This window comes from Scomber japonicus, chromosome 2 (assembly GCF_027409825.1).
Source record: "Scomber japonicus isolate fScoJap1 chromosome 2, fScoJap1.pri, whole genome shotgun sequence".
In the NCBI taxonomy this organism is placed as follows: Eukaryota; Metazoa; Chordata; class Actinopteri; order Scombriformes; family Scombridae; genus Scomber; species Scomber japonicus.
The window spans coordinates 11,937,313-11,952,231 of NC_070579.1; the positions used below are offsets into that span (position 1 = coordinate 11,937,313).

A 14,919-nucleotide genomic window follows, 5' to 3' on the forward strand; every position below is an offset into this window, starting at 1 on the left:
TAGAGAGTTAAAAGTTTAGGACAAAGAAAGGACATTTTTATTTGTTTGATAATGTTACAAGCAGAGTTAGGTTTTGTCCCCTTTTAAAAAAGATGACGGTTAGAGCGCAAGCGCGAGAGAGCGAGAGTGAAAACAAAGTTGGTGAATGAGAGAAATAAAAGTTTACTTTCTGTTTATAGGAACGCAACAATTGACTTTTCACTCCCAATATGAATACAGTACCTGGGCTTTGGGTCTGGGTGATACTGAGTACTGATCAGATACCAGTGTTTAATTAATACGCTGTTAGTTCACTGTGTGGAAGAGACCGGGATCACTCTAAGGCACAATCAGGCTTGACTTAAAGATCTGATTAATTGTGTTTTATTTATTCTGTGTGGTTTGATTGTTTTTAATTGACCATGCCTCTGTAAAGCATCTTTGAATATTGTTAAAAGCTCCCTACAAATAAAATGTATTATTATTATGAATATTGTCCAGTATCAGACTGATCTCTAATATCAGTATCAGTATCAGTGCATCTCTAATTGTATCACAGTGGTTACGATCTAAAACACAATTAACCCTCAAAACACTCAACAGATGATTTACTGTTTGGACAGATGCTCTTAGTTCCTGTCTCTGTTTCCTCCTCTTCACTTCTTCTTTTCATTCATTCATTACAGTTCAGCTCCATGTCTGCAGAGGACAGGTGGCTCGTAGAAACAGACAGAAGGAGCTCGGAGTGAACGCACGCACTCTAACAAACAGCATTACGTTTCTCTCACTCTTCTCTCTTAATGAATACATTTCTGCACATGTAACAGCAGTGTCTCAGCACTTTACACAAGAATTTATTCATCAAAGTCTCGTTGAAATGTTATTTTAATTCTGTTCTCCCCATGTATTCAATACTCAGACTTATTACATTACATTTACCTACATTCATTTACTGATCCAATATGTGTCTAATTTTATTTTGTGCATATTTGTGTAATATATCTAAAGGGAACTTCACTGTTATATGTATTATGTATATAATGAATAAATAAGGTTATTTTAATGTTTTGGCTGCTGGGCCAGTGAAAATATACAAGGGACCAGTAAAACTCTGATCTCCTGGCCAAGTGGGTCAGTAAAAAACATTAAGTTGGACACCGTTACGGTAATGCTGCCATAAGTCTGGAGCTGACCCGTGCCGGTCCCCCATCAAAAAAAAAACACTTGACACCCCCTCAAAAAATACTTGCCACCAGGCCTAACAACTTCTCCGGGGGAAACAGTATTTCTGCACATAAACTAGATATAAGTAGTTTCTGGGTCACACTGGTTCTTGTTTGCAACACCATAAAAAAAATCCAAAGTTATGGTTGACTTAACACTCACAACTTTTAACACACTCACACATTCAGGCTGTCATTATTCTTTACAAATGATCAAAAACAATAGCATGGAGGCGCCAACATAATGACATTCCTTTTGAAGTGTAGAAATGCAACTCAAATATATATTTTAAGATAAAGCTGTGGAGCTGTGAATCTTGATTATCCAGAAGTTAAAATAAATTTAAAGTGACTAAAGATTATACATCATGTTAAGATGAATTTAGTGAAATGCAAACATTCAGTCAGTTATGTTAGCGCTAATCTCAAAGCACATTTATAGCATGAACCTTATTGGTAACAATTAAGTTGTATTACAGTATATTGTAATGCAGCTTGACATGTTGACCGGCTGGTGTAAGAAGAAGAAGAAGAAGAAGAAGTCAGGGGATTCCTAGTAATTACAATTATGTCCCGACTGATACTGGGTTTTTGATATCATATATTACCTGATAATATTATATGTGCAGAATATATACATAAACAGGTTTTTTTTTTTTTTTGCATTGACTTGTGACAAAGATATGTAATGAAAGCATGATATTTTACCATTTGACAATGAACTTTACTGTATGAAATGATGTTAACACAGTGAAACCTCACTGGGAATTTAATCATTAAAATGAGCTAACAAAATAAGAAAAAACAAAAACATGTATATATTAAACTTGAATTAATAAAAAGGATCAAATATATATTAATTGCTGCCTATATATATATATATATATTGACACATATTGGACAACATGTACGCCGATACTGAAAAATCTGTGATAGGTCAATATCGGCCAAATATTCATCCTCTGAGGACCGTGAATATCACAAATAAAGTTTATAGCTATTTATCCAACAGTTGTTGACACACAGTATTTCACTGCAGACCCATGTTGGACTTACTGATTGACAGTGAACTAACACCATCAACCCAAGAGGCATGCCACTGGCAGGGCTTACAGCAGCAGCTCAGCTTCAACACACCGACCCGACTACACCGTGACAAAATAATCTCAACTCAAAGCTCCACTAACACTTTTCTCTCACAAAAAATAACCTCGCTGACAGAGAGATGAAGTAAATTGTGTTATTCAGTCTGTAATGTAGCTATAATAAAAATCCAAACTGTTGTGCAGCTACGTAAAATAAAAGGAAATTGAATATATAACTTTTATTCTTTTCATTTAGACAAACTAATGTGGCAGCTACAATTGTTATATTTCATCTGTGAGACAAACATTTACCTTCCAAAAGGGATTATATGATTATGTAGCAGAGCTGCACACAACAGTTCATCAGATGATAGTTTACCCAAGATGATGACAGCTGATTTGGGACTGCATTCATATTCAGTACAATTTCTGGTAGTTTTCCCTTTAGCTGTGTGTGAGGAGCATAACGCCCATCTCACCCGGGCCAGCGACTCCTCACATCTCCGACTCCGTAAAGCAAATTTACAAATAGGAGTAATTTGGATAAACTGGGTTAGGGTAACTGGTTACTTTCTCACTTTATAAAAAATAATAAAACTTAATAATGAAGTGACAGCTAACATTTCGAAATTTGACTAATCAATTGTGTAGCTTCATCACTCAGTCTGGCCGCAACGTTACTTTCCAGCCAAAAATAAAACACAACACATTATAAGACTAGTAAGAGCTGTCTGTTTAATTCTCGTCATTTTTGAGGCTGCAGGCATTTATATTAATGTGTATCAATGAAGCGTTCATGTTGGGTGGGAAGTTAGAGTAAGGCAGAACAACTGTGTATTAAGATGGGCTGGGGAATAAATCGCCATTATATTGATATCATCTTGGATTTGAATATTGTAATATCATGATATGGAATAAGTGTCTTTTCCTGCTTTTAAAGACTGCATTATAGTAAAATTGTAATTTACTGAGCTTAACTTATTATCTGCCTTTATCCACTTAGTCATTATATCCACATTACTGATGATTATTTATCAAAAATCTCATTCCATACATATTTTGGGAAAGCACCGATAGTCATCCCTACAGTATTGTCAAAATATCCATATTGAGGTAATTGGTAAAAAATATTGTCATATTTGATTCTGCCCATATCTCCCAGCCCAAATATCAAGGGGTTCAAATCATTTCTTAATCACTATCTACATTAAAAAATTGAAAAATTAAAAAAAGCAGCAGCATAAGATCATTTTGCCCCGTGACCCTTATGGTTAGCGGGTAGATTACTAGAGTTAAAGGGCAAAGATGATTTAAAAAAAAAATAAAAAGAACTTGACAGATGACAGATTGAAGCTTCAATGCACATGCTTCCTCTCAAGCTTCAGCCTAACTTTACATAAATTAAGATCACTTAATCATCTATTTTTTTCTCAAAACCGTCAATTAGCATTTGTGATGAAGGCTACAAAAGAAATGGGAAAGAAAGTAGTGTAAATTACAACATCCGAGCCAAGTCGTCAGTGACAAGGCTGACTGAGCAGCACATTTCACACAGTCAGAATTACCACTGTCATCGGCTCTCTCTCTACGGCTCCTGTTGAGATCCACACAGGAGCGACTGAGTGACAGAAACAAAACAAAAAAAAAGTATCTCAAATGACAGTTGCGCTCCAAACCTTTCAATTACCAAATTAAAGGGATGAAAAGTAAACATAAATAAAAAGGGTGAAGAAATTGTTTGAATGAGACATAATGAATGCATGAGAAAGAAAAAAAAAAGGAGAGAACGAGAGAATGTGACAGTTGCAGGTTAAACAGCTTACACCATAGGAGGGGGATTTGGGTGCCTCTGCTAGAGGGGGATATTAGCAGGATTATCTGGCAACCCTGTTGCTGAGGTGAATAACATTAGAATCCTATTTGTAAAGACTTCTATCTTTCCTGTCCAAAATCCTCCCATTTTCTCTCCACTTACTCCTGCCTCATCCTACAATTAGTCCACTTTATATTCTTATATAACTCAGATTACACTCACACACACACACATTGAGATGTTATGTATATTGTATTTGTGTGTGTGTGTGTGTGCGTGTGCGTCTACGTGGGTGTTCCTTTATATGCATGTGTGCGGATGCTTGTGTGAGTGTCGTATTCCATTAGTAGTACAGGCCTCTCTGCTCCCATAGGCCACCGGGCGTGTGTGTTATACACAGGCGGTGGCAAACACACTGAATACTAATACTGGAGGTGTTAGCATCTGTTTGTGTGTGTGTGTGTATACGTGTGTCTTTGTACATCTGTATGCATGTGCACCCAACGCAGACGGGAGGGATCGGTAGGTGCTGTGCGGTGAAGTGTGGTGTGACGGAGAGTGTTGAGATTGGAGTGAGTATGCGTGCATTTGAGTGTGACAGTGTGCACTATGAAGGCATTACAACTGCGTGTGTATGTGTGTGTATGTGTGTGTGTGTGTGTGTGCGTGTGTGCTGTATGGACGCAGTCTGAGGTTAATAAATATTGACAGTGAATTATCTCTTCTGGCAGGGTCGCAGGTGGGTTCGATGGAGCAGATTGGACACACTAGCATGGCAAAAAAAAAAAGAAAGAAAAAATAGAAATACATGTACACACACATTGAAACCCCACTCTCATCATTTCCATTTCTTATTCTCATATTATCCTCCTTTCCACCCACATTCAAGTGTGTCCTTGAGCAAGGCAGTAATAGCCAGTCGCAATCTTCTAGCACTTGACCACAATAATTACCCTGCCAAGATAATAAAGCTGCCTTCTACCTTGCCAGTATGGATTCTCCATGGTTCCTGTTCTAGCTAGAGGCCCCCTATCATAACGCAACACAGCAACAACACAGTGATTAACTCCTGCTACACACTCAGATCAGAGTGTAACAGAGAGAGAGAGAGAGGGGGAAGAGATAAAGAACCAGAGAGTGATAAAAAGAGGAAAAAGTGTGGCAGGATGGAGAGAACAGAGGAAGGAGAAGGAAGGAGACAAAGAGGTAAGCACAAAGGGAGCAAAACAGGATGTTTTCACTGTAAAGCTACTTAGGAAAAGGATTTGCTCAACAGCTAGGGGATAGACACACATACAGTTTTTATTTAGCCCACTCAATGAGTGTATGGGGAGTGGTGATCGATTAATGCAGCCCAGCCCTGTGACATTGCCCAGTCATCACTCTCTCTCCACACACACACACACACACATTCCTCCACTCAAAAGGCACACACACATTCAATACACACAGCAGCTGAGAGTTTCTATCGGCGTAGTGTTCATCTCACTGCATGGCCGGGTCTGGCACAAAGCTATAACGTGGCGTAATGGTGCATAAACGTGCATGTGGGAGATACAGTAAAAAGGAGGGGGGGGGGAACCCACCTTGTAAGGTCAAATTTACCACTTCCTGAAGCATCCTTGAGAGAGCTCACAAAGACGGATATCAGCACTCACACAGATGCTACAGCCGGTAGGAATTTTGATGCAGACACCGTTTCCCTTTCAACTTCCCACTTCATGTTAATGATCATGGTGCAGAAATACACACCAACAGCAGCTCTTGTTCTCATATATTTTTCACAGCTACCAGCAGTCATATCTGATCTCAGCAGGTGTGCAGGTACAAGATGAGTGTAAAGCTGGATAATTACTGTTCTCTCTGGTTGAAAAGTGTGATGCTAGTTTAACCTCTGGAGTGGTGAAAGGTGTTTTTTGTCACACCTGTACCCGCACCCAACAGTGATGTCACAGGGTCCCAGAGTATACATGTACATCTCTGCAGCTGTCAGCAGTATTCGTACCTTTTTGAAGAGCAAGGAGTCGTCCATGTGCTCTGCATAGACTGAGCTGAGCCTGTATTGGTTCTCAGTGGTGATATCCATCTGGTAGCCGGTCAGGACGTAGCAGACTGTACGAAACTCCTGGATTTTCCTTTGAAAGACCTCCTTCAGTCTCTGGTTCCTCAGCTCAGCACTCTCCATTTGCTTACGTAGATCTGCAACACACACACACACAACAGTTGGAAGAGTACATGGGACAGAAATACTGACACCGGTCTGGGAGATATAAGAGCGGTTGGTAGTTATAACATTATTAAATCATTCTTTATGTACATGTGCGACTCAGACGTTCCACTCTTGATATTCAGCTACATGTGTAACTCAAGACATCTTCTCCATGGAGCCCCTGCGAGAACACGCTCAATTCACTTAGCTCATGCAGCATAGATGGACTCCATATCAAATATACACTCCCTGCAGCACTCCATCTGCTCACTTAGGGTCTATAAAACACTATAATGCACAGAGTGTAGTGGTGACTGAAGCGGTCAGCTGCGTCTCTCCTAGCTGGGAGGGAAGAGAAGCACGGAGCAGCAGAAGCAGAATGGGGACTCGGCTTTTAATTTGTTGAAAATCAATTTGCGCTAATTACTTTAATTTGAAGACTTGATTTGAGAGGGCAGAGAAATTAGTTTGTCTGAGGAGAAAAATGAGTCGTTATGGAGGGAATTATTTACAATGTTATCACTGCAGCAGAAGTTAAAAAGGGGGATACATGCATGTGAGAGTGTGCGGTTGTGCATAAAAAATTATTTAGTCTCAGAATGCTTTTAGCTAAACCGAGACACATCTTTTAGTGGGGAGTGTGCTTCTCCGTTCCTTCCAAAAGGTCCACACAACACTAAAAAGTGGGCAAAGAGCTCTAATTAAATAGCAATGAGTATCACAGTGTGAAGTGTGAAGTCTTGTCTTCTTCACACACTATAAACAACTGCCCTCAATTTTGTTCCTGCTGCGTACGTCACACCAAAACCCCAATCACACCTGTTTCTCACCGCTGTCAAAGTTAAACATTTCATAAATAAGGATGGGTATTAAAAATAGACGGGACCAGAGAGAGAATTATGAAAGGAGAGGAAAAACAGTTTGACTTATGTGATAAAATACTTAGCTTGCATTGATTATTCTTTCCAAGGTCAAAAAGATTTCAGCTGCTCAAATGTTGAGCTTCTTTAATAGAAATGAAAAGTAATAAACTTAATTTATAGAGCAGCTTTGATAGAAGGGATGTAGCTCAAAGTGCTTTACAGAGAAAAATAAAAATACTATAAAACAGCAAATAAACATATAAAAATACAGAATTTGTACAAAATTAGACATTTAAATAAGTTAAATAGCTTTAACCCTTTAAACAGGCAACACTGAACCGCAGCCTTATCACAGTCATGCCATCACACACACACACACACACACACACACAAACAGAGACAGACACACACACACACAAACAGAGACAGACGCACACAAACAGAGACAGACACACACACACAAACAAACACACACAGAGACAGAGACAGACACACACACACAGAGACAGAGAGACACACACACACAGAGACAGAGACACACACACAGAGACACAGAGACAGAGACAGAGACACACACACACAGAGATACAGAGACAGAGACAGAGACACAGAGACAGAGACAGAGACACACACACAGAGACACAGAGACAGACACACAGAGACAGAGACAGAGACAGAGACAGAGAGACAGAGACAGACACACACACACACACACACACACACACACACACACACACACACACACACACACACACACACACACACACACACACACACACACACACACACACACACACACACACACAGCGTTTTCTTGGCCTGGCCTCTAACTCGACCTTGATAATTACTTCTACCCATAATTCTTTACTTCCCACATCTTTGCCTGTTACATTTTTATCCATCATTACTAAACAAGTAAATGTCTAGAAAGTATAAACTTAGGAGTCTGAGTGCGCCTCTCTGTCTGTCTCCTGGGTGACTGGGCTCTTCTTCAGTGTCAGTCAGTGCTGATAAATACTGTTTCAAGACTTTGGGATTGTGACAAAACTGTCACCTCTTGACAGCTATCAAAATGCCCTGAAAATAGCTGATAATTCACAAGTGGCAGAATGAAGTACACAGTGCTTAAAATGTACTGTAACATGCAGACAAATGGACACCAACACGGGGACACGAGCACGTTAAGATGAACTTTTACACATTCACACAAAAAAATATGCCAACGTGTGTGTTTAGTTGCTAGACCAAAGTATTCGTGGTTAGGAGGTTTTTACAGCAACTGTCAAGTTTTGGGAAAGTTACTGACTTCTGACTTTAATTGGTCTCTGGGTGAACAGTCTTTTAAAAGCTGTCAAAAAGGATTCCTCTGCTGGGGGAGCTTCTTATTTAAGTTTAACTTCACCCCCAAGGTCTGAGCCCAACTTGTCCCACTGTTGTAATTTGGAAAAAAAGAGAGGAGTGGGATGTGGATGTGTGAGACAGGAAGGCAGGCGTTGCTAAGTGACATCCGCCAAAGAATAAGAACAATAATAATAATAATAATAGTAATAATGATAATAATAATAATAAAGAGAGGAAGAAACAGTGCATCAACAATTCAAAAAGCTAGAAGTCTTCTTTTCTTTTTCTTTTTTTTTTTCAAATCTGTCACTATTTAACTTGGTTTATTTTTTACATGTAGACAGTTTTGGCATCACCAGCTAACAGCAGTATTGACCTGCTGGAGGAAATCTGTCCGTCTGTGACCATCTGCTGCTAAACAGAGCTGCGGTCCACTGCAGCTCCACAGCAGCCCAGCTCAGTAACAGTGGAGCTTTGGTTACGCTGCGGTTTAACATTTGGAAACAAGATTTTACCAGCTGATAACTGCAGGAACAGACAGTCGGAGAGTTGGAGAGTTATAGGATGAAATAGAAAGACAATTTCTTTTTCTTTCTTTTTTTTTTGTGGCATTCCGTCACAGATGGAGAGATTTCCTCCAGCAGGTCAGTCTATTAGTTGGAAAAGCTAAAACAGTCTCTGGGGCTGATGGGCGTGAACATTTGATCATTTGTATAAATTGGATGATGTAGAGAGCTCCCAAACGGTTGACTCTACGTCAGCATTGGCTCCGTCTTTTCACGGCTAAACTGAAACAGCAGATGATATGTTGAGCCAATTTCAACCAATGAAATGGTGATTTTTATAAATTTGGTGTCAATGTCAACATTTGCACCAGAAACTGATGTGTTTCACCAATCCACAGTCATCTAATTTAGTTTACGAAACAACATGTTTAAGTGTTTATACATCCCTGTCTGCTCCTTTGTCAACCTGAACCACTCCTAATATATATGTTTGCATTTGTATCTGTTTAACTGAACCTAACAGGGAAAAAATGAAAAGAAATTACACTGAATTTGTTGTTTCACCCCAATGAAACCCAATATTGTCCTAACTTTGCTTCTTGTGACTTTTGAAGACTATTGAAGTTGAGAGGGAGAAAACACATTGTAATTTGACTGTAAAAGCAAATGTGCATAGGAAAAGCTTTCAACAGCAAATGGGTGATGATGTCATGATAGAGCAGTATTATCAATTAATCAATCCATCCATCAAACTTAATTTATATAGCACCTTTCATACAGGCTAGCACAGTTTAAAGTGCTTTACAATGAGTTGACTGAGAAGCTGATAATGATTATGAGGTGATGATGGCTCGGATAGATTAATCTGTAACCTATGGTTACCGGTCCTGGCTCCAACATGGACCTCTGACAGAAATTCCTACTGTAATAAAATCTATCTAAAGTCCTTCAGCAGTAAAGCAGGTGACCTGTGTGAACCATTGTGAATTATGTGTTCAGAAGTCGATATATTACACAACATTTTTTTTTTTACTTTTCACTACAGATGAACCCACAGGAAGCTTCCAAGATCCAGCAGACATCCAGCAGACATCCAGAGGTAATGGAGCAGAAAAAACAATCTTCATTTATAAACTGCATTCATTTTAAATGTTTGTAAATAAGATTTTATAAATACTGTTCACCTCAGTGGTTTAATTTAAAAACATTTGTTCCGTAACAATTACATGAAGAATAATTTCTATCACTTGAAAATATAATTAGATACTTCACTACCTCAGAGGTCACCATTAGCACTGTTCACCTACACAGAAACGGCAACAACTCAAATATTCTCTGACTGTGGCCGAGCTAACTTTTGTATTTTGGTGGTATAAAAGTAAAAGAATGATTGATTTGAATGAATTAAATTGATTGATAAGCTGAGAGATGTATGGAGAAAATATGGAAGTTCATAAAACATCAATTGCTATTTTATATTTGCATAAAACGTTCCCTTTTGACTACAATTTTCAAAAATGACAGACTTAAAAACCCATCATAGCTTGTGTGGCAATCAGACATTCTGTCATTGTTTAATGACAAGTAAATTGCAGTTAAAAGCTATCATGTCTTATAAAGTAAATGGAGAAATACTTTTCTATGTAAACCTGTGAGAATCTATAAGACACGGAAATAATTCTTTTTTTATCTACGATTCTTTTTCAGACATTTCATTGCAGTACATCGACCCCGCTCTGAAGATAAGGACAGATATCACATATTGGGTCTGCAGCATTATCTGCTAGAGTTTAAAATGGAGCACACTGGTAAGAAACTCAATTATCATTTCATATGAATGAAAGGGGAACTAAAAGAAGAACGGTTCAGGAACAGACAGGCAAAATTGAAGGCTTGACAAGGAGAAGACAAGAGTGAAAGAAAGAGGAAAAAAGGGAAAAAAGGAGAGAGTGGAGAGTGGCGGTCTGTAAAAGAGAAATGAGACAAGAGAGATGAGACAGAGTCAGAGACCGGGGCGAGACAGAGAGAGCAAAGTACTCTGGTCCTAAGAAGACAAATTAGAGATTCCCGACTTCCAGAGATGAACCGCCCTGATCTCCAATTAAAAATTTAACCCTGTCATAATTAAACTACCCCCCTTTATCAAGTCTGTCATATTCTTACACCTAAGAGGACAAAGGCCTCAGTGGTCTCAAAGATCAATGCAGTAAATTTCATCTGACTTTGGTTTAGAGACGCAACCACAAGAGGGCATGAGTTGTTCCTTTCATTTCTTTCCAGTAGCTAAAAAAAAAAGGGAACTGCTTCAAAAAAAAAAAAAAAAGGCAGAAAGATCACATTAGTCAAGCATGAGAGAAAAACATTCACAGAGAACAAAGCCATGTTAAAAATCACAGGAGACCTGTCAGAAATGTGAAAAGCAGAAGAAAAAAAAACACCACATAGTTTCCTGATGCAGAAACATGGCAGCCTTCTCTCCTCCATCCGTCTCAATCATTCTGGTCACTCTCAGTACGAGGCTGTTACATAACCCACAATAACAGTTTTAATCGTGTTTATCCAATCAGACTGATCATAATTAATCCAGGAATCTGATTAGTCAGCCACTGCCTCTATGAGTACGACATTCCTCAGGCTAACACTTAAAACATCAAAATAGACTGTGCTGATTGGCTTCTGTGTAATAACTGTAATTTGCACAAGATTTCTAGTTTAGTGCTTCGCAGTGAAAACTAGTTATAGCTCATTACAGTTCCAGTTTAACTCTGAGTATCCGTGCTCTCACTGTGTCCAACCTTAATGTGGTCAAGAGGTATTTCTCCCATAGTGTTTGCTCCCTTATTTCAGCAGTGGCTCCTGTTTTAAACTCATTGAAAAAATAATGGTAATGAGATTGTGATGGACAAATAAAAAAAAGTCAATAAAACTGCCTAAAATTATTTCCTATATTATGTGGCTACTACAAGTTAATTTAGTGAGTTTGTGAATGTGTATGTTTTTTGTTTAAATAATAATAAAAAAAAAAGATTGAGTTTGAAGTTTATGAACAAAAACAGAGAACAAACTTTCTCTCCACAAACATCAGGACACCAAAACACAGACCAATAAATGTGTGTATAGAAATAAAATAAATACAAATAAAACAAATAAATAATAATAATAAATATATAAAAAAATAAAAAATAAAAATAAAAATAAAGAATAAAGAATAAAAATAAACATAAACATAAAAATAAAGATAAAATAAAAAATAAAAATAAATTAAATTAGATTGTGATTGTGAGATTGTGTATGTATGTTCAAAAAAAATAAAAAATAAAAAAATAAAATAAAATAAAACTAAAACTAAAATAAATTAAATTAGATAAAAAATGTTGTATGTATGTTCAGCTCTGTAAAAAAAGTCAATAAAACTGCCCAACAATGTTTCCTATATTATGTGACTACTATAAGTTAATTTAGTGAGTTTGTGAATGTGTGTGTGTGTGTGTGTGTGTGTGTGTGTGTGTGTGTGTGTGTGTGTGTGTGTGTGTGTGTGTGTGTGTGTGTGTGTGTGTGTGTGTGTGTGTGTGTGTGTGTGTGTGTGTGTGTGTGTGTGTGTGTGTGTGTGTTGCTGATCTTACCCAGCACCTCCTTCGACGGTGGCAAACTGAGGCTGAGGCTGGAAGAATGCAGGCTGGCCTCATCTTGTGAATGGACCAAGGCACCTCCGTCCTGCAATGAGCGCACAAGTTCCCTGAGACGGGTCACTTCCTCTCTGAGAGCCTCCTCTTCCTGCTGCCGCTGTTGCTTGGCAACTGTGGTGGGGTTCATTTTGAAGTGGAGAACTCGGGTTTTGACGGGATCGTAGTCTCCCTGAGACACAAAGACACATAAAAGACAAAGCCGATGGTCATTAAGTGTGCTGGTTTTTTTGTTACAGATCTTTATGCCTCAATATTTGACTCATCTTTCCATTTTCATCTCATGCTGCTGTCCTTAAATTTGTTTTTTAACTGAATGAAAAGTTCAGTCAGTTGCAATATTAGAAAACTTGATGTTTTTCAGTACAAGCATCTGTCTGTGTGTAACAATTAATAGGCTAGTTATTTTCTTAATGACTTGTTTGGTCTTTAAATCTGTGATAAATATCCATCACAGCTTTTCGGAGTCAAAGGTGACGTCTTCAAATGTGTTGTTCGGTCATAGATTTTCAGTTTACAGTCTCACAACACAAGCAACAAAAGTGAAGCAAAATTACATCAGCTGTTAATGATCAAAATAGTCGCAGATTTATTTTAGATTCATCCATTTTTCCAGAGTCTAGGTTTTTCTTCTTATTTATTTGTATTTAATTGTATATCTTGTACTGCGATGCATCTTTTGTCACAGAGATAATAACTTTTGTTCAATGTGCTCACTCTCAGTTTACTTTGCCTTTGTTTGAAAAAAAGATGGTTATACAAGCAAGGAGATTTATTTTCTATGGACATTTATTTTTTTATCCTATTGATCGAGTGAGCACCATTATCAGCCTTCACAATCGCTGTCCGGCCTTCGGCGCAAGTGTTCCACACAAAGTTACTGGACACGAAACGCAGGATTCAGCAGTGAAAGAAACGAAAACCACTGATGAATTTCTAGTGAGATGAGAGAGGGGGGGTGAAAACATAAACATGAAAAGCTTGAACAGACTCTTAATCTCAAGGCTGGAGAGAAACGTATGAAAGGCATCAGAGTGTGTGTGTGTGCTGGGTGCTGACTCTGATTCAGAGAAATACATTTGAAGGACGTGAGAGAGGTGATGTGCATGCATGAAAGTGCTTTCCAAGAAATCCATGCTTTCAGTCACAGTGACTAAAGAAAGCTTGTACATTTTTAATATTACACACTTTGTTGCCATTCAGCATTAATCTGCATTTCTCTTTCTTCCAGTTTGTCAGCTCCTCTGCTGCTGAAAAGAAGACAGGAAGTAATAAATAGCCACGACTACATTACCGCTGCTAAACTCTAAGATCTTTGTGTTATGTGACAAAGAAACACCTAACTGGTAAATGTACAAGGATATACACTTCCTGCACAGGGCACACACTATCTTATAATTCATTTTTAGAAGATTAACACACAACGACAGTCCAGTTGTTAGTTGTAGTGAATTTAAATGCAACTTATCAGTATTTCAGCGTGTTCTGGGAGTGGATGAAACACTAAAAGAAGATATTTATGTGATTTAATAATTCACTTTGTAGCTTCTATTCACATTTAATGGGGTGGAAAATAAATGACAATGCCAAAGCTGTGTGAATGAAGCAGACCTGCCCCTAAACTATTGTGCCAGAGAGGAAATGTGGAATTTTAACACTTTATTTCAAACTTTCTACAATCTACGGATATTTATTTTCTGTGTAGCCTTTGACTGCTTTGCTTTACCTAACCTGTGAAAATCTTCTCTTCAGAGGATGCGAGGAGCACAGAGTGAAGATATGAGCAGCTGAATGCCTGCCTGCTTTATTTCCCAGTGTGCTACCTCTTTGCCCTCAGAACAGAGCAGAGAGCTGCAGAGAGCTGCAGACCACAGCAGCAGAATACCCTGAGCCCAAATACAATACACAGCACATCAAGTACATTTGATATGTTTGTGAACAAAACTTATTTTTTTGCTTTTTCAATTTGAGCAGAACTGTCAGAGTATGACTGATGAGAGGTGAAAAAAGCTTTTAGCAAACTAACTGAAAAAATGTCACATCAAACTTGTTAAACTTAGCTCTTATGTAACAACACATTGTATGAATACTGCTACAATAAATAAAATAATTTCATTGTTTCTTTTGCTTTTTTAGACATTAAAGTTCAACAAAGTGAAAACACTGGTAACTAGGTTTTAGTAAAAAGGTTTCATAATATATTGATGCTGTTATTAT

The 14,919-nt window shown here is 38.1% G+C and overlaps 1 protein-coding gene across 1 annotated transcript in view; it reads right to left on the reverse strand.

Moving 5' to 3' along the window:
- The window catches only part of mad1l1 (mitotic arrest deficient 1 like 1), a 67,328-nt gene that overhangs the window by 21,924 nt on the left and 30,485 nt on the right, over positions 1 to 14,919 (reverse strand). The window contains exons 16-17 of the mRNA XM_053332411.1: positions 12,643 to 12,874; positions 6,106 to 6,299 (exon numbers count right to left, since the gene is read on the reverse strand). Coding sequence (XP_053188386.1) covers positions 6,106 to 6,299; positions 12,643 to 12,874 — 426 coding nt within the window. The remainder of the gene's footprint in view (positions 1 to 6,105; positions 6,300 to 12,642; positions 12,875 to 14,919) is intronic.